The sequence below is a fragment of the Cydia pomonella genome, chromosome 18 (assembly GCF_033807575.1).
Source record: "Cydia pomonella isolate Wapato2018A chromosome 18, ilCydPomo1, whole genome shotgun sequence".
Lineage (NCBI taxonomy): Eukaryota > Metazoa > Arthropoda > Insecta > Lepidoptera > Tortricidae > Cydia > Cydia pomonella.
Window position 1 is genome coordinate 6173960 of NC_084720.1, and position 20327 is coordinate 6194286.

Below are 20327 nucleotides of genomic sequence, written 5' to 3' on the forward strand. Positions count from 1 at the left end.
TGAACTCACTGCGCTTGCAGAGTCTGGTATTGTTTGGACCTCAGTCCACGTGTTAAACTCTTTCATTTGTGCAAGCTCCGCTTTGATTGCTCCTTCCCACTTGTCCTTGTCTTTTGATCTCATAGCTTCACCATAAGTTTTTGGATCACTTTCTTGTCCAATTGCTAATACCATGTCATCAAATCTCTGTGGCCTTTTGACTTGCCTACCAGATCTGGAGTATTGACCTTCCTGTGCATTGTCTATTGGGATATTTGGGACTAAGTGACCTCCCTCATCTTGAGGTTCTGGCATTATCACCTCATCTGTAGAACCATTACCTTCACCTTGCGCTTCAGACATGGCCACTTCATCTGCACTCTGGTATTCATCTGGTTGCAATTCATCATCCTCTTTACTTGTATTTTGCACCTCTGGATCATATTGTGTCTCTTGTGATTTAGCCCTATCCTCTCTGGCAGGATGAGAATCCAAAAGAATCACCACCTCTTCCTTTTCTTTATCATGGGCGGGAACACAGGAGCCTTTATTTGACAGTACAACCACATCTCTTCTTATGTCAACAAACCTTTCTTCTGGATAATAAATCCTGTACCCTTTTGAGCTTTCATAGCCTACAAATATGCCCTTCTTTCCTTTAGGGTCCCATTTCAACCTCTTCTGTTTAGGGATATGGACTGCCACCTCACTGCCAAATATCATTTTTAAATTACTCAGATCAAACTCTTTTCCTTCCCATACCTCATAAGGCGTTTTTCCTTCAACGCGACTCTTGCCAGTTCGGTTAATGACATAGACTGCCATATTAATGGCTTCTGACCAGAGTTCCTTCCCGAAGCCATTTATCATGGAACGTGCAGCCTCCACCAGTGTCCTCATTTCGCGTTCTGCCCTAGAGTTCTGTTCGGGTGTGTATGGGATTGTGGTTTGATGTATGATTCCCTTGGCTCCCAGTATCTCCTTAATTTCTCTATTTATGAACTCTGTCCCATTGTCAGATTTCAAAATTTTCAATTTCTTGCAGGTGTATCTCTCGGAGGTTAGAATATAATGTTTGATTTTCTCTGGTACCTCTGATTTGTGCTTTAGAAAATACACTACCCTGTAATTTGACAAATCATCTTTGAGAAGAAGGAAATATCTTGCTCCTCCCACAGATGCAACCTCCATAGGGCCCGCAACATCAGCATGAACCACACCAAGAACTTCACTGGCTATATTTGAGTTATTACTAAAGGGCATTCTAGTTATTTTGTTCAGCACACAGTTGTCACACTTCTTCTCACTGTCCACAAACTTTATGTTCTTTCTGTTAAGCACGTCTTTGACATATCTCTTATTTTGGTGACAAAATCTTTCATGCCAGACATCCAGTGAACATATTAACGCACCCACGCCTTCCTTGTTATTACTTTTCACGTTTAGCAAATAGTAATTTCCTGCACGAGTTCCCAAACCACATGCGTTGTCGTCTTTTGTAATAATACATTCGGTATCCGTAAAAGTCACAATATACCCATTGTCAACAATTTTCTTCACCGAAAACAAATTCCATTTAATGTCCGGCACATACAGAACATCACTAACAGTTGATTTAATGTATTTAGTCCCATCATAGACCTCCAGTTCTGTATCACCAACCCCAACAACGGGCAAACACCGTCCATCTCCAACAAGAACAAAATGGTTTAAGTTTGACACTTCTTTATAATTTGTCAGATTTGACATGTCTCGCATAATGTGCTCACTCGTGCCGCTATCAATCAACCATTCATCTCCATTGAATGATAGTTCTTCTTTTTCACTCCCAGACATCATAGCTGTCACAATAAAAGCATTATATGGCCGACCTGAATCTGGATTTTTCCACGATTTATAATGCTGCTTATTTTTCAGTTTGGGGCAGTCTGCTTTTAAATGTCCAGCCTTATCACATGTCCAACACTTTCGATTGTTTTTATCTGTGTCCCTACACTCTTGAGCGAAATGTCCACCTCGGCCACATTTATAACATTTCTTATTAGAATTTCTATTCTTGAAGTTTGTAAAGAGTGCTACATTTTCATTTTCCGTTCCCCTGGCCTTCACTCTCTCCTCCTCTACCAGTAGCCTAGCTACCAAGTCTTCATAGTTTTGTTTACTTGTTTCCACAGATTCCCAAGCCGATATAAAATGACTGTATCTGTCTGGTAATGACATTAGAACCTTAGTCATCAAAAACTTTTCAGATATTTCTTCACCACTTTGTTTCAACTGACTTCTCATTTCTTGAAGCTTTGACAAAAATACCGATAGGTCACCTCCTTCATACTTGAACTGTAGAAACTGCTGTTGTAGCATCAGTGTTGTAGTAGCTGACTTTGGCTCGTATACTGCTTTTAGTTTTGACCAAATCTCTTCAGCTGTTTCACAGGTTAAAACATGAACTAGAACTGCTTCGCTCAACCTTGACACTATCATTGACTGCGCCTTAGCGTCACTCTTTTGCCACACCACCTTGTTCGTTTCTGTCTTTGTTTCTTCTCCATTAACCACCTTAAACAGGTCAGCACCTTTTAGAGCTACTGTCACTTGAAACTTCCAAGTACTCCAATTCCTGGGTCCTTCCAGCTTGATTGCTGTGACCGCTTGTGAACAAGATTCCATCTTGACTTGATAGTCTTTGTGCGTGCTTGTCACCCCGCTCAAAGTCTGATGTCGCGCACACACAGCGCACAACCTCCCCAGACTTGACTCCGCTTAGACCCCACGCCGCACCGAGTCACCTAGACTCTTACTCTTGACACTTTTCCGTCGCAATCTTCACCTAAAACAGAATCATGAGCCGTGAGAGCCCATAACCTGTTATAGGACTTGAATGAAACGCGCATATAATGCTCAATAATTCTGTTTATATTCTAAACTATAACTTAGTGTACAGCCTCCATATTTTCATAAAACAAAAAGCCATCACCCACAAACAATAGACCTGTGGTCATAGACAATACTAGACTTGATAGTAAAATACTTTATTGCTCACAACATAAATTTTATAAATGTAATACTTTAAAATTGAATTTATTATCAAATTGATACTTTGTTACATTTTTTTTTTTTTAAACTACTTTGGAAGTTTTTGTTTAGTAGTTTCTTAACGACCTACATTTTCATGGACAGACCACAGACAAGGATCGATTATGTCATTTCCGGCTTAGCACCAACGAAGAAACGAGCGGAGAACCACACGGCCCTTCCTTCCACCAGTGTTATAAGAATTTGTGAAAAATGTCGCTGATCTCCGCTCGTTTGGCCTCTTCGGTGGCCAGGCGTATCCCAAATGCCGCGACACAGGTATGCGTTCTATCGTTACTTAAAATTCAAGGTTTTGATCTACCCTAGTGTCCTAACCGGTGATATGATAGCCTGCGATATAACTTGGCAAATCACATGAATTGCCACTTACAACAAATAATCATAGAGGAATTATAGTTTTAGTCCATCAGTGTAGTGATATTGTTCATAATCATTCACAATTAGTGTCTAATATGATGTTAATTTTCGCGTATGATTCGTGTTATGTAACAGAGGGCGATACTGCAGGACGTCGGTATTTTGCTGGAAATGTCAATGGAGAGTGCATATCTAATTAGTGGATCGTTAAAATGGACAACCGTATCCCGTATAATAGTGTTACGAAGTGTTTTTTGTGTGAATTGATTATTGATAGTTTGGTTATGGCTGCGGCAGGTTTCGAAGGTCGCCGTCCCCGCCGTGTCCGTGGCGGCGCGCAAGCTCCATGTCTCGTGCACGCAGCGGGCTGCCGAAATCTCCACCATCCTGGAGGAGAGAATCCTCGGTGCTGCACCTAAGGTGAGTGATTACATAAACTGTTGAGGTTAAGATAAGTAGTGTTTGCTCAATGTCAATTTTTGTTTTAAGTATTTTCTCAGTTACAAAATCGTGGAAAGCTCTCAGTTTTTTTTTAAATATAATTTTAATATTGTTGCTAGGTCAGATATTGCACACAAAGTCGATCAGCTGATTTTGTGCTAACTGAAGATACATTTGAATAACCAATAGAATACAGCCCTTACAAAATAGTCAGTTAATTTCTTGAACTGTACACACTTCTGAAAAATATTGTGCTGTCTACATGACTGTCAAAAAATATTTTACAAGTAAATTGTGATAAATATTGTGCTGTTTTCATAGCTATCCATAAAATATATTAGAAGTAAATTGTGACAAATATTGTGCTATAAGATTGGGCCAAAAATATTTAACAAGTAAATCTATATTTAATCATAAGGCTTTATTATTTCCAGGCCGATTTGGAAGAGACTGGCCGTGTGCTGAGCATCGGTGACGGTATTGCCCGTGTGTATGGCCTCAAGAACATCCAGGCCGAGGAGATGGTGGAATTCTCCTCTGGTCTTAAGGTTGGTATATATATGTATTCAATATTGCATTAAAAGGAACTATTTTGTCTCTGTTTGATAAAATATATGAGGAAAGAAAATGTCTACGGTAAACTGCAGGTGCAGAAGCTTAATTCAGTTGGAGGAGCTACAGCCCATGAGATTTCGTACAATTGGGTTTTAATGTTTATTTTTAGTAACTTTTTTAGATAAACTGTGTTACTAGATATACCTAGTCTATCATTAACATATTCAGTAACAGCGCATGCTATGAGCATATACAATAACATGCAAAATCCCGTATATAAAAAATAGGGACTACAAACAGAAAACCCAACTATTGGGTCACTGGCACTGAATGTGTTTAACAGTCATAAAAGCCCAAGTTTTAAAGATTTTTGATAATGCAGGGGAATATTTTGGCACTGTGCCAGATATTCCAGACATACAATCAATATGAATGAAGCAAACAAAATGCAGAATAAGAAAAGTTGATATGGTTACTGTAGTAACCTAGTGTGAACTATAACATTAACATTTTTGGCTCAAGTTGGTTTACTTTAATTTCTTTTTATTTAACAAAAATTTCCTATAACTTCAATAAGTGTTTCCCTTGAGTGTCACTATATAGAGTTTACACTGTATCTATAATTATTTACAGAATCTTGCTCACATTTGTTGCTCTTGCATCCATCCTATACTCAAGAGATGGGATGCGGATTTTTTGTGACAGGACTTGCACAATTCTGTCTTTGTACAAGTTATATTACATACAACATATACAAAAACATATGTTAAATGAATACCCTCTTCATCACCCTTCAATGCAATAACATAGCGACCAATCCCTAGGGAATGGCCCTCAACTTGGAGCCCGACAACGTGGGTGTTGTCGTGTTCGGTAACGACAAGCTGATCAAGGAGGGCGACATCGTGAAGCGTACCGGCGCCATCGTGGACGTGCCCGTGGGCGAGCAGCTGCTGGGCCGCGTGGTGGACGCGCTGGGCAACGCCATCGACGGCAAGGGCGCACTCGACACCAAGGTCCGCCAGCGTGTGGGCGTCAAGGCGCCGGGCATCATCCCGCGTGTGTCTGTGCGCGAACCTATGCAGACTGGTGAGTTTCAAACTAAAATCGCATATTGCTAGCTGAATTCGCAAGTTCGGATTCATCTAAGTAATAGAGTTCAGTCAAAGCTCGGAAACCGGTTAAATTTCCAAACTGTTATCATGTTCAATACAATGAGCCTTTGTTCACTGACTCGTTTATCATTCTGTTGTGTTACTTTGTCACTGTTTAGTTGTCACCAGTCAGATTGCTGGGGTTTCCGATAAAGGCCTCCTCTAAAGCTTTCCAGTATTCTCTGTTCCAAGCGGTTCTAATCCACTTTGGTGGGAAATCATCCTCCCATCTCATTTTCGGGTGTCCCTGACCTCTCTTGTTGTATATAGGGAACCAATTAGTTGCATTTTGTGTCCATTTGTTTATTTTCGATCTTGACATGTGACCTGTCCATCTCCATTTTCTTTTTCTTATTTCTCTGGCTGCGTCTCTGACTTTTGTTTTTTCCTGATTGTTGTCAGTCTTCATCTGTCATTTAATCTTATTCCTAGCATAATTCTTTCCATACTGTCTTGACAGACCGCAATCTTTTGTATATTATGTTTACTGTTATCATGTACTTCGCGCCAACTTTAATTTCGGTTTCGGAACAGTTCTTGTCTAATTAACCGGTTTAGAGCAATAAAAACCGGTTTCTTCCTATGTCGGGTTCTAAGTTTACGTGGCACACTACCAGCCCGGCCGGCCGTTTTGGCGCTCGTTGAATAAACCAGTTTTTATAGGTTACAGTAAAGTTCTTAAACCGTTCGCGTTCTTATAAAAGGTCGGAGGAAAACTGAATAAACCGGTATTTTATAAACCCGTTCCCAGCCTTGAGTTCAGTTACTATTAGATGGATTATATTTCATATAATGAATTTAAAACAGATCCCCATACATAAATGTAACTATTGCGGTAATCTAAGACAGAGTTATTTCAGATTTAGTTAAAAGTTTGTGTCTTTAGTTCACAATTTGATTAATTGTTAACATCATTTTGTGACAGTTATTTAACTTATGTAAGATGAGGACAGTTTTCTCATGGTAATGCTAGGCTAGAGAATGTTATTTAAATGGATAGTGATGCTGTGCGCGGCGTGTGAAGGAACAAGCACAATACAAATAATATTCTATGTGCAGTGTGAAATAATGCCAATTTTCTGAGCCTAAAAAGATGCAGTTAAGTTGTCTGTGCACTAAACAGTATCCAGGAATCTGCAATATAAGAAATTAAGTTTAATTTACTATGTTATCATTATAACATTTTTTTTAGTAGCTTCACCAGGAGCTAAAGTATAAAATAAAATACCTGAAGTGTCATGGTACATAATATATTCAACACCTACTAACCTGTGCTATTTAAAATAGGCCAGCAGTTATTGATTGAACAATACACTCCTGAGATATTTATATTCTTTAGATAAGCTTAGAAGATTTTATTACAAGACCATAATCTCTTTTACTTAACCCCTTGTGTCCCAGCAGTTTGAAATTTCAAAAATCACAGGTGTTATTGGCTTACGCCGGCAGAAGCATATCGCGGCCGTGGGACTCCGTGGGTTAATACAATTTGACACAGGGTTACATTTTTTATGGTCCAGAATTCCTGTTTATATAGTACATTACGATACAAGTGCGAAAAATAGGAAATTCGAAACGAGTGGCGATAAATTAAAACACGACCGAAGGGAGTGTTTTAAATCGACACGAGTTGCGAATTACCTATTCGCACATGTATCGTACAACGTTTTACAGTACATATGGCCCTTTAAATGTTCGACACAGTAACGTAATATGCTACTTCTCGCACTAGTGCTATAAAGTAGCCCCATATGTACTGTAAAAGATATTACATAACTGCTGTACTAACAAAACAACCAATTTATTCCAGGCATCAAGGCCGTAGACTCCCTGGTGCCCATCGGCCGTGGTCAGCGTGAGCTGATCATTGGCGATCGTCAGACCGGCAAGACCGCTCTGGCCATTGACACCATTATCAACCAGCAGCGCTTCAACAAGGGCGAGGATGAGAAGAAGAAACTGTACTGCATCTACGTCGCCATCGGACAGAAGAGGTCCACCGTCGCGCAGATTGTCAAGCGCTTGACTGATGCTGGTAAGGAAAAACATGACCCAAAAATGTATCTAATAATATCCTCTGATACTGTGAACCGGATCCCTTTGTTTGGCATAATTATTGAAAGTCATAATGTAATGATAGTCATATTATCATTAGTCATAACTCAGAAACCGTTAACTTATCAGGAATTTCCTTAGGTTATCCTATAGATAGGTTAGGTTAGGTTTGTTTTATGGCAATCCTGAAAAGTTACGCGTTTCTGAGAAAAACCAAATTATGGCTAGTGAAAATGCGGATAAACAATACATTATGACTTAAAACTTTATGGGAAACAATGGAGACCCAATGCGAACACCTTGGATGTTTAATTTGTCTATTGGTGTCTCTATTGCTTGAATATGCAAGAGTAATAGTGTACCAAAAAGAAAAAAGATTAATGATGTTAACAGATATATGTAGCTCCAACTCTAAGTATCTGATTCATAATATTGATGAATACAATCATAGTTTCTGGATGTTGGTAAATTGCATGTCGCCAATGGAGTAATTTTGCTTGGGAAAAGTAAAGTTAGTATAAGATGAACATGTCGTCGGCAGGCGCCATCAACTACACCATCATCGTGTCGGCCACGGCGTCGGACGCGGCGCCGCTGCAGTACCTGGCGCCGTACTCGGGCTGCGCCATGGGCGAGTTCTTCCGCGACAACGGCAAGCACGCGCTCATCATCTACGACGATCTGTCCAAGCAGGCCGTGGCCTACCGCCAGGTAAAATAATAACATGGAAACATTGTCAGATCAAGCTGTGATACATCTTTTTTAGAGACTTTTGAAGTTGCCAAACAACTTGCTAATATTACGGAAGTATAAAAATAATACTTGGTGTGATCAGTTTGTTAAAGCTCCTTATTGAAATATTGTTTTGGTTTGGCAATAGACATTTGTCAGTAGAGCAATGGCAGATAGGATGATATTACCCAGCCCAGCCGAGGAATAAAATGAGCCAATAAATCCTCAGATACCTTGAGTACAAGGTATAATCATGAATATTAATTTTGTGTATCTTGTACTTCCTTTCGTTTTGGAAGCAGTTGTGTGTGAAACGGTGAAGGCTAACCTAACCTATGTGTATGTTGTCATGCAGATGTCCCTGCTGCTGCGTCGTCCCCCTGGTCGCGAGGCCTATCCCGGTGACGTGTTCTACCTCCACTCCCGTCTGCTCGAGCGTGCCGCTAAGATGTAAGTAGACGAGTCTCGACAAGTTTGCCTGAAATGAAATGAAAAATCGGCTAACTTCAGGCTCGAGGAAGGCCCCATAATTATGACATGATAACAGTTACGATTGGCAAAAGGAAATGGGGAAAGCTATATAAACGATGGCTAGATAATATAAAAGAAACTCCAGGGAAAGACTGGCTAAACAAAGCGAAAGACAGGCAAAAATGGAGAGAGTTGGAGAAGGCCTACACTCGAAGAGGGGTCCAAATTAAATAAATAAATAGTAAATAACGTACATAAAATCAACACTAACTAAAAGAAACTTACTAACCAATATGAAAAAACGTCTAATGTAAAAATGGGAAATTTGGAAATAAAGGCCTTTTTATTTTATTTTATTTAACAGTTACGATACAAAGCCCGGAAATTGACACAAAACATGGCCTGCCTAGTTGGTTCAAATTAACAGAATAAAGAATATGAATATAAAAGAAATCTAAACAAAGCGGAATATGTGACTTACAGAATTTATTCAATAACAATTGGTAATTGTAAATAAATGTTTACATGGCACAGGTCCGACAAGATGGGTGGCGGCTCCCTGACCGCCCTGCCCGTGATCGAGACCCAGGCCGGCGACGTGTCCGCGTACATTCCCACCAACGTGATCTCCATCACTGACGGCCAGATCTTCTTGGAGACCGAGCTGTTCTACAAGGGCATCCGGCCCGCCATCAACGTCGGTCTGTCCGTGTCCCGCGTCGGCTCCGCCGCCCAGACCAAGGCCATGAAGCAGGTCCCAATCTTGATACCTAAACACACTGCAGTATGCCAGTCATATTGGATTCACACTTTTTGCACAATTTAATCTCTCCCTTGGTGAGAACCGAAGCCAATAAACAACAAACTGTCAATATGTTTCGTGCTAAGTTAGTAAAGTAATTGACAAGCTTTACCCGAGGGTCACGAAACGCACGTTCGATGTTGACGCCATACATTTGTTTTAACCAATGTATGTATGGTGGTCGGCGTCAGCGTCAAGCGTGCACGCTCAGAGCCTACATTTCGTGGCTGAGTCGTTAGTTACGCAATCATTGACCGATCAGTATATAAAATTGTCCAGCGTCCAGCAGAACAATAATCCCATTTCCCTCGCAGGTGGCCGGCTCCATGAAGCTGGAGTTGGCTCAGTACCGCGAGGTCGCCGCCTTCGCCCAGTTCGGCTCCGACTTGGACGCCGCCACGCAGCAGCTGCTGAACCGCGGCATGCGTCTCACCGAGCTGCTCAAGCAGGGCCAGTACGTGCCCATGGCTATTGAGGAGCAGGTAATGTTTTATTTCAACCACATTTTTTCCTCTGAACTCCGATTTTTAAATTTGTTTAAAGGGACCTTTTAAGTCCCTTTTTTTGTTCAAAATGAAATTCAGTAAAGCAATCCGTGACGGAATTGAAGGAAATGATGCGTTATTCAGTGTGTAAATTCAAACAAAATATGTTATTCGACTTTGAAAGATCTGTGTCCTCCTCTCCTTGCATTTTGAATTCCATTTGTATTTTACCTGTTTAGTAATTTTTTGTTCATATTAGGGGTCCATTTCTTTCCTGTCGATTTGCCTCTATCGCTCGAATATGTAGATAGATAGAGACGCAAATAACGAAATTTCGTTTTTCGCGGTAGGCCCTCAGTCTTCCACTTGTTTTAAGTTTCTGTGAAACTAGCCTACAAACTATTTCGCATTCATAGTCTCATCGCAGAAATAAACAGGACATTAGTATCCAGAATCATTATGTAAAGACCAAATCACTTGTGTGTCTCAGGTCGCCATCATCTACTGCGGTGTCCGCGGCCACTTGGACAAGCTGGACCCCACCAAGATCACCGCCTTCGAGAAGGAATTCACTGCCCACATCAAGACCAGTCACCAGGGACTGCTGGCCACCATCGCCAAGGACGGCCAGATCACGCCCGAGTCCGACACTCAGCTCAAGAAGATCGTCACCGACTTCCTGGCTACCTTCACCTCGTCTTAAACTAGCATATTATTTATAACCCGTGGTTGTACTGCGGTACAAGAAATCGGCTGGCTCGCAGTACAACCTCGGGCTAGCGGCCGCCTACGGAAGCATTGAGCGTCAATGCTTCCGTCGGCAGCTCAAGTAGTTTAACATTCGTATGGACTGTATTGTATGTGAATACGAATCATGGAATGTATTTATCTCTCGCAATGTCAGGAGCAGGAGTATTGGTTATATAAAAATATACGTCTTTAAAAATGTACCGTGGTTTCCTTTCTCGATTGTAATATTCATGTGGTTCTTATTAAGTCTGTGTCGATCCCCGTCTAATGATTGGCCCCTTCAACCTTATTTTGAGCTAGCATTGAAGACTCTCGCAAAAATTCTACAAAAGACTAGTTTACCCCACTTACTGCTGTGGCGCAGCGACGCGAAGTGGATCTTGGCCTCCGATACCAAAGACCGCCATGCTTCTCTGTCCAAAACCTTTCTCTGTCTAGAGTTCCAATTGAAGACCGTCTGGGCGCCTTAGCTACCGCTGGAGAGACGAAGTGCAAAAAGACCTGTCGCCTGGACAGAAACTGTTTAGTTTACCCTAGCAATCACAAAATGTTTTAAAAACCCAAACGCCACGAAACGGATGATCCCATTGTGATAAAACAAGTCTAAGAACGAGCGCCAGAAAACTTGCTCTAAAATGAATAAAACAGCAACATCGGTTCACCTTTATAACAGCCACGGTGCTACAGACATACGCAATAGCGCCTTATTACGCCCTTCTTTTTGCGGCGGTGTTTAATAAAAATTGCTGTCAAACGCCTTAGCCTACTCTTTAAAATCAACTGTATTCTTCCACTACGAAATATCTTAAAATATAATCTCATATATGTTAGTGTTATGTTATCTTTATTTTCAGTCATGACAAGTGATAACGTACTTGTAACACGAAATGACAGCGCCACCTTTTGGCGGTGTTCTGAAGTTCATAGGTTAGTTTATGTAGTTACATTATTATATGCTCTTTGGTTACATTACTCATCGGTAGGTGTCGCTACATTATAGATAAATATGAGCGGGTTTAATGTTATCTTGAATAGTTTGAAATGAGGTCCAAGTTGAACTCTTAACTTTGCAATAGTGTGGTAACAGTAGTAGATAATTAAAAAGTACGTGTTGGACCTAAAGTTACTTTTATTGACATTGTCTTGTCAAAAATGTCATAATACTACCGACGGCGCTGACCGCGTTTATTTTAAGTTAGTAAAACTCATAAAGTATTATATTTTAGTTGAATGATCAATACGAAGTGACAAAAACTATTAGATTTGTAAGACTAAAATCAAGCCTTTTCTATAAACATATCTTGGTATTTGAAGATAGTTAAAATCGATTGCTTTGCAGGTATGGAGTTTTTCGAAAAAGCGCATGTTGTAAAACGGGATCACAACACAGACGACAATATGAAGAAACAACTAAAGCAAATGTTGTACGGGTACAAACAAAATGATAATAAACTCATTCGAGACGCGGCTAATATTGAAAAGGAAGATGATTCCACATCTGTAAGTGGATTTTCCGACCTCGACTTGACCGCATCCAGCAGCGAGGGAAACAGTACACGGCAAAGGATTTCTTTTATAGGACCCGGAAGCGTAAGAGATACTGCAATTGTCAACTTAGATGATTCTGTAGACAGTCAATCACATAAGTCTTCAAATCTAGACAGTAGCTTTGAGGAGAATGTTAGTTTGCCTAAGACCAGTGATGTGTCTCTTTCTGATATAAACGAGGACATCCAAAGTCTTTCTGAAGCTTCAATTTCTATTAATGAAGGCAATGAGAGTGATGACCATTTCTCAATGACTAGCACTTCTGTAGATTCCGCCTCAGATTTTGAGTCCAGCGCTAGTGAACCATTTGATCCCGATGGCAGATTAGCCTCAAAAATATTTGAAAAATTAAAATTGCGAGACAATCCGAGAGTTTCCAAAAAGGAAAGAAAAATAAGTCAAATACCGGAATCCGAGAATTATAGTCAAGAATCTATTCTGATGGAAAGTAACTCAAGTGAAGAGTTGCTTTCTGATAAAGGATTAGAGAGACATTCAGCAGACACTGTTGATTACTCAAATATTGCATCACCTTCATTTGTTTCTATAACTGCAGTAGACATGCCCCATCAAACCCTCAGCGATGTACTCGGAGAGTACACATATCCAACCATTAGAAACTTGCCCTCTGAAGCCCAGAATATGTTTGCTACTAATAAGTCTGGTATATTCCCAACATTGGAGGAAGAGAGTGTGAATGATCCTAATTATAGTTTACTGCCTGAGGTAGGAAGTGAGCTTGATGACCCAGAGGTCATGGACTTGGAATCCAGTACTGATATGCCAGTAGAGGAGAGCTCACTTGCTTATGATGAAACCATACAATCGGAGGAAACATTCCAAAGAGAGACTTCAGCAGAGTTGGTTGATACAAACTTTGTAAATCCCGTAAATATTTTCTATGGAAAAAATTGCTGTATACTAATTCTTAAGCATCCTGCTGAAATATACATTCATGGAAAAGTAAAAGTCACTTCATTGGGAGGTTTAGTAGAAATAGGTGGCTACACTCTACAAGATAAGACTTACAGGGTTTATGCACCAAATTACAACTGTGCTCAATACTTACGGACACTAGATCATGATAAGGGCTATTATGGGTTATTTGGAAAGCTGACAGGATCAGGTCTCTCCGTGGCAGCTGCTGAAGAAATTGTAACCACCCTCAGTCCCCGTGATAGTGTTGTACAATTGCAACCATTGCATGATAGAGTAGCTCAGTTTGTAGAAAATAGCTGCACCATAACTGATCTATTTTCCAAGACCAATAAAAATGTTGATGGCTGCTTCAGAAAAGCATCAGACTTTTTGGGATGCTCACTGTACCTTATGAAACCTTGGAAGAGTTTTGAAGAGAATCCTTGTTGGAGCCAAGCTTTGCAACATGGATATAGTAAGATTTTGTTTAATATTGTTATTACACAATAGAGTGCCTTTTATACTAGAAGAAATTAAAATTGTTTTTAAGAAGTTGTACTTGTACCAAACTACAATACTCTAAGTACTAAGCCATTTATAGACCAGATACTAAAATTAAGTTAATTACTAAATTTAAGAGTGAAAGGTCACAAGTTAGAATCTCGTCTGAGAGCCTACTGCAAACAACATTCAATTGGTTGGCTGCCTGTCACACTTACATATGAATTTACAAGTATGACAGAGAGGCAACACGTCGAACGCAGTTCGCGTTAGGCCTTCAGGAGTGGTGAATTTTTCCTTTAATTTAAAAGTATACTTAGATTACAGTTTGTTTGGCTAGTTTACTGTCCAATCATCCTGACTTTGAACAAGAAAGATCAGATGGGAATTGAGGCAATTAAACTTTCATTTTAGTATCTAGAATGTGTAGTGGGAACTCTTGTACACAAAGAATTGCAAAACAAATTTATCTTCTTGGTCACATAAAATTACACCTTGCCAATGGGAATACACTTTTAGACATTTGCACCTCATACTTTGACAGTGTCCGCCATAACACCTATGTTGTCCTTGGGGCTGTGGGCACGACTAGTGACGACGAGTTTCGGTGTTCTTCACGTTCAAAAAGGGTAAAACATAGCTTTGGAAACTCTTTCAGAGCATCAAAGCAGAGGAATCGTATGCGGCGGAAAGGGCTTAGGCAAGAGTTCTTTCCTACGCTATTACGTGAACAAAATGTTGGCGCGCGGGCCCGCGCTGGTGTTGGACCTGGACCCTGGGCAGAGCGAGTTCACGCCGGCGGGTTCCGTGTCGGCTACTGTGGTGGAGGAACCGCTGCTTGGCCCGGCATTCACGCACTTGAAGACACCCGAAAGGTTAGTTGTTTTGCTTTTAGTAATTTTCTGATTTTATATCGGAATGGTTTCCTTACTTAGTGGACTCCCATGCACGGCAGAGCAAGTTTGCATGCTTCTGTTAGAAGCTATACATTTCCCACTTACAAAGGACCACAGCCATTGTAACTACTTACTAGGTACAACCCTGCCACTTGCCTACCTCAGGCGCAATTCGCGAACGTGCCTTAGTTGTGGACTAAAACTTAACTTTTTTCAAGGTTAAAAATGCTTCGTCACTCGTAATTACAAATACAGTAATTAACATACTCTGCTGCAGAGGGTATGTACAGTCAGCAAGTGGCTAAGCGGGTGATGTATTAAAATTATCTACACACGCTCTTATTCTTTAAACAATAAAGTTGTATTCAGTTCAGATCATTTTTAATTTGTACTTACCATTTAGCTACTTATATACAGCCAATTGTAGAATCGAACACGACTGACTTCAATCAAATGAGATGTAAAAAAAAACTAATTTGCCACTGGTTGTAAACGTCCGCTAAGGTGTGGGCAACGCGCATGTGATACGCCTGGTGTCGCAACAGCCGGTTACTCGACACGCCGTTCAGTCACTCGGAAACGCCCAAACGGCTATTTTGGTTGTTCTTCTGCTTGATTGAACATTTTCCTAATTGTAATCGGGACCTGCGTAGGTTTTGCCTAACGTGTGTAGCCAGTCAACCGGCAGTACCCATATTAAAATCTCACACGAACTTGTCGTCATTTCAGTCAGTTTACGTTTTTGATCTGTATTCGTTTTGTATCTTGAGATTATTCATAGCAAAAGATTAGACTGAAGTAAATAAATAATTCATTAAACTGCTGACCAAAATAGAATAATGACAAATGTAGTTTCCCCTAAACGTATAAACATCATGACCTATTTTAAGATTTGGCGCACTGGGCCTTTAAAGGGTGGCCGCCCCGGGCCATGGCTTGTTTTAACCTTTGAATATCAAGCACCTGATAAACATCAGTTATGTTATAGGTACAATTCATATGTAAGTAGTATAATGTCACGGTTATATTTGTCTGTTTCTTTGCCAGTTTGCTGAGGTAAGGTCGAAGTGAATAAGTATGCCTACAAAACTGCCTGACGGTCGAGCAGATCAAAAAATGGCCAATTCTTCGATCTGATTCAGGCTAAGGCGCTTATCACATGGCTTCGCACTTCGGAGCGACGTCCGGTGCTGCGATTTTAACCTTGTGCTGTAGAATCGGCATTGGTATGCAAAAACCGCATGGTATAAACTCTTTGGCTTTGCCTCTCCGTGCGAATCGCACGACGACTCGACCATCGTACTGTCGTCGCCGCACGCGAATTAATCGCTTCGCACTTCGCCAATGCCGGATTTAGAGGTCTGGAGGCCTCGGGCAATAAAGGAGTGGAGGCCCCCAGGCCCCAAATTTTTTCCAAATAAAATGGTAAATTTACCGAATTCTCTATTGTGGGGGGCCCCTCTTTTGTGGAGGCCCGGGGCAGTAGCCCCGGTTGCCCTCCCCTAAATCCGGCCCTGCACTTCGCAACGACATGCGATGGCAATGTGATATGCGCCTTAGGCATAATGACGTATTAATAGAAAAATAATGTAGCCCTATTGGCTATTACATAAGTCTATTGCAGTTTTACAAAAAAGTAAAATATATTTCTATAGTTCGCGTTCTAAAGTATCTGCTGCAGTCTAATTGGTTTACATTAAACTTATCTCTTGAGAACTGTAGATACTTTTGACGCATAATCTCATCTACTCTATAGACAGTCTACTCTTGGTGCGGGCGGTACCTCCCAAACAGCCGCGGTTTGCCGGCCACTGGCCTTTTGTATTGGATTTGACTAAATCAGAGTTTTCTAAAAATTTTGACCCGAGGGCCACAACCAGACCATTATTTCCTTTATGGAGGCCGGATTTTATGGAATTTGGCACTTTTCGCGGGTTAAATTAGCAGGTTCGTGGCAGGTTTGGATATCGCTGGATTAGAAAGAATTCTGAAAGATAATATTTGATAACTTAGGTAATTAATCTTAATCAAGTTAACTAAACACGAGTAGACAGTAATCCTACCCAATGTTTACAAACCGTTTTGTTCCAGGATGTTGAACATCGGTATCATTAGCACAATGGATAACCCGAGACGCTACGCGACAGCGGTGCAACAACTCATCGCCTACTGCCACAGCGAGCCCCGCTTCCGCGACCTGCCCTGGATCGTCAACAGCATGGGCATGGTCAACGCTCTAGGCCTCCAGTTCATGGCCCTGATAACCATACTTCTACAACCCACATTCATCCTTCAAATTGACTCTAAAAACCCTAAAAAAAGATACGCACATTACCTTGATTCTGATACAGTTAAATCTCTGTATTATAAGTATCAGTATCACTATCTTTTCAAACCAATTAAGTTACAGAATGAGTTGGATTATGCCCTCATATTGTCAAGCGCTGATAGTGTTAAGGGCAATTTCTCGCTGCCGCCTAAGGAGGAGAGATACCTAAACTTTTTGGCCTATTTTGGCAGCATGATGACTAATAATGCCACTGACGACTTCCTGCTCAGCGTTGTTCCGTATGAGTAAGTTGGTTTTAATTATGGTACTAGCTATATCCGCTTTCGACATGTTCGGGTTTGTGACATTTCCTCTCTCTCTCCTCCCAGGGGTTAAATTTCCAAAAGTAAGGTAGTCAATGTCCATCCATAGATTTAAAAAATTCTACACGCCAAATTTCATCAAAAGCTGTCTAGTAAAACGCGAAAGATAACAGACAGTGTAATTTGCTTTACATACGTAATTAGTTTGGATGAACAAGTATTTTTATTTCCGTTTAGTGCCCCCACCATACACAAAGACGTCATAGACAAGACATTAAAAAGTATAGTCAACAAAAAGCTAACCTTGAAAACGTTTAGCAAAAACACGTAGTACACACAAACAAGTCGCGTGCCCACCTTTTCCCGTTACTACCGAGTTCCCGGTACGAATGTGAATGAGACCGTCTCGGCCGTGACTCATTGCGGACAACGCAATCTATCGCCCTTATCACCACCGTGCAGCTATTTCCTTCGATGACATCATTTAATTGTAATATTCAATTGATATACGTTATTGCACCAAAATACTTTTACATCCGAATAGTTAATATGAAGAATTAATGTAGGTATCAGGCGGTCTTATCGCTTTAAAGCGATCTCTTTCAGACTACCTCTTGATAGAGGTGGATAAAATTAGTTCGTAATGACCCATTTTTCTGGCTCACCCTATATTCTAGGCGGGTTAGGACTTTTGACCTCCCGAGATCCAGAAGCAGATGGATTGTTTTTTTTTATTTAATTTGGTAGTCTTAGTTATTCTATAAAAGTTTAGATTAATATATACAAAAATGTGGGGTTTAGTGTCTCACGAAGTTGTATAATTCTGTACACGGTGGGAGGAAGTTGATAACTCGAGATATAAGATGAAAGAAAATTGAACCTTATGTTATTCTAATATAACTTCAAATTTCTTCATTTGTATCTTACGAGTTCAACTTTTTGACGCCGTGTACGGAATGAATTACCAAAAAATTTTCGTGAAACCAATCTGTAGGCTTTTATTTGATTATACAAAAGGCCCGTTCCTTTTTACCTGACCGCCAAAAAAGAGAATGCTTATCGTGTATGCATGTCTCTTTTTTTAAATCCTGTAGCCTAAATGCCTTAATGCATTCTAATTGGTCTCAACTGTGGGAGACTGTATTGTTTTTTTTTAACTTTTAGGTTTAAAAATTCAGATAATTACTCTTTCCAGAGTGGATCTACGCAACTTATACATCGCGTTGAATGTTAGAATCAATGAAGACAACATTGCGCGGGTAATCAACGGTAAAATAGTAGCGCTGTGCAAACACGAGGGAGATAGCGACAAGGTGTACACGCTCAAAGACACTCCGCTGCGGTGCTACGGACACGGTTTGTTTCAGCTATATTTATATCCTAAACTAGCTTCTGCTCGTGGCTTTGTCTGTGTAGAATGATCCTGGCGAAGAAAAATATGCTGTTTCCTTCACCGGGTCTCAAACTGTCTTCATACCAAATTTCAGGGCCGGATTTAGGGGAGGGCAACCGGGGCTACTGCCCCGGGCCTCCACAAAAGAGGGGCCCCCCACAATAGAGAATTCGGTAAATTTACCATTTTATTTGGAAAAAATTTGGGGCCAGGGGGCCTCCTCTCCTTTTTTGCCCGAGGCCTCCAGACCTCTAAATCCGGCATTGCCAAATTTAATCTAAATTGGTTGAAATTGAAGAGGTAGACAGTAACTTTCGCAGTTTCACAATATATTTGTCCTCTTTAGGCTAATGCCAAAAGTGTTACAGATTTCACTTTTATTTCCTTAATCATACAGAAAATGATCACAAAATTATAACAATGTTGCATGATCAAGGTTAAGGGTTGTAAATAGATTAATAGACACGAAGTAAAGTTGACCCTGTGATACCAAGAATCCTGATAGGAGTGAGTAACCTATACAATTTCAACTAAGGCCCATATTAACTCGCTTGGACAAATTCAAATGGTGGTTTTGTGCCACATTTTTGGCTATGATAAATGGTCAAAAGGTTTAAGCAGATCTTGAACCCAATTTCATGTTTATTTTTAATCTAGCTCATTTCATATTTTCGGATTACTCAGTCGTTAATATTTAACGAGAAGAGTCTCTGGAAATAGCTTTAACAAACAATTTATCAATGAATTACTAAATCTGTAATGTTGGTGTTTCCTCATTGCAGTGACTCATGTAATGACAACATTTGATCTGAGTAATTTGCGTACGTGACGTCATAATAATTGGAGACGTAAAAATAAAATTATAAGAGGGTTGCACGATCAAAAGTAACTAGGTCATATGCGGTCGTTATGATCCGCGCGAACGAACGAGTGCCAAAAACTTGTTCAAAATAATTACTGTTTATCAATGACCGGCGCATATACGTGTGCTATATAGAATTCTAACTCAACTAAGCATTTTAACTATTGGCACGCAACCAATTTCAGTTGAAAATTTCCTTTCAGTAATGTTAAGTCATAAATAATTCCGTTATCAGATACATAGAGGCAATAAAGTACCGATTAAAGATAAGTAGAGTAATAGTTGTATCACTCACAGGGCTAGTTCGCGGGATAGACCCGGAGAAGGGGCTGTGCTACGTGGTGGCGCCGGCGGCGGCGGGCGACACGCTGCTGTACGCGGACTGGGCGCCGGAGCTGCGCCTGGGCGCCGCGCTGGCGGGCGCCGCGCTGCCGTACCGCGCGCCCGCCGCCGCGCCGCGGCTCATGGCGGCGCCCCGCCGCCGCTACAACCCGCTACAACTACTCAAAATGTCTAGGGTTCCTAAAGTGAAAGCTTCCGTTAGTTAATAAAAGTGTAATTGGAGTAGATCCAAAATATCATCTTAAATTATAAAAGGAAGTCTAATTTTATGTTAATTCATGTATATTTGAAAGATAATTTTGTACTTACAATACTAATAAAACATAACATAGATGATTGATTTTAACTTAAATATTTCCCCATTCCTAAACACCTCGGATTTATAAATGCTGTATTAAATT

At 40.5% G+C, this 20327-nt stretch overlaps 2 protein-coding genes across 3 annotated transcripts; both read left to right on the top strand.

Moving 5' to 3' along the window:
- Positions 1 to 3172: 3172 nt before the first annotated feature.
- LOC133527950 (ATP synthase subunit alpha, mitochondrial) lies at positions 3173 to 11072 on the top strand. Its single transcript, XM_061865163.1, has 10 exons — positions 3173 to 3330; positions 3727 to 3849; positions 4305 to 4418; positions 5250 to 5514; positions 7390 to 7614; positions 8176 to 8345; positions 8722 to 8816; positions 9372 to 9591; positions 9954 to 10121; positions 10615 to 11072. Exons 1-10 carry the CDS (start codon positions 3265 to 3267, stop codon positions 10825 to 10827), a joined length of 1659 nt encoding a protein of 552 aa, XP_061721147.1. The 5' UTR covers positions 3173 to 3264; the 3' UTR covers positions 10828 to 11072.
- Positions 11073 to 11210: 138 nt separating this feature from the next.
- Positions 11211 to 20259, top strand: LOC133527947 (polynucleotide 5'-hydroxyl-kinase NOL9). Of its 2 annotated transcripts, none has more exons than XM_061865154.1 (6): positions 11211 to 12139; positions 12214 to 13815; positions 14500 to 14716; positions 16829 to 17311; positions 18525 to 18685; positions 19882 to 20259. In XM_061865154.1, exons 2-6 carry the CDS (start codon positions 12216 to 12218, stop codon positions 20130 to 20132), a joined length of 2712 nt encoding a protein of 903 aa, XP_061721138.1. In that variant the 5' UTR covers positions 11211 to 12139; positions 12214 to 12215; the 3' UTR covers positions 20133 to 20259. The 2 variants fall into 2 exon arrangements, with proteins under 2 accessions (XP_061721138.1, XP_061721139.1); XM_061865155.1 differs by having other exon boundaries at positions 11211 to 12068.
- The last annotated feature ends 68 nt before the right edge of the window (positions 20260 to 20327 follow it).

Excerpts from the sequence above, each read along its gene's own strand:
- LOC133527947 (XM_061865154.1), top strand. The coding sequence starts at position 12,216 with ATGGAGTTTTTCGAAAAAGCGCATGTTGTAAAACGGGATCACAACACA. Across the intron at positions 14,717-16,828 it reads CACTTGAAGACACCCGAAAG|GATGTTGAACATCGGTATCA; the intron begins GTTAGTTGTTTT and ends GTTTTGTTCCAG. Across the intron at positions 17,312-18,524 it reads CTCAGCGTTGTTCCGTATGA|AGTGGATCTACGCAACTTAT; the intron begins GTAAGTTGGTTT and ends TACTCTTTCCAG.
- LOC133527950 (XM_061865163.1), top strand. The coding sequence starts at position 3,265 with ATGTCGCTGATCTCCGCTCGTTTGGCCTCTTCGGTGGCCAGGCGTATC. Across the intron at positions 5,515-7,389 it reads GCGCGAACCTATGCAGACTG|GCATCAAGGCCGTAGACTCC; the intron begins GTGAGTTTCAAA and ends AATTTATTCCAG. Across the intron at positions 8,817-9,371 it reads CTCGAGCGTGCCGCTAAGAT|GTCCGACAAGATGGGTGGCG; the intron begins GTAAGTAGACGA and ends TACATGGCACAG.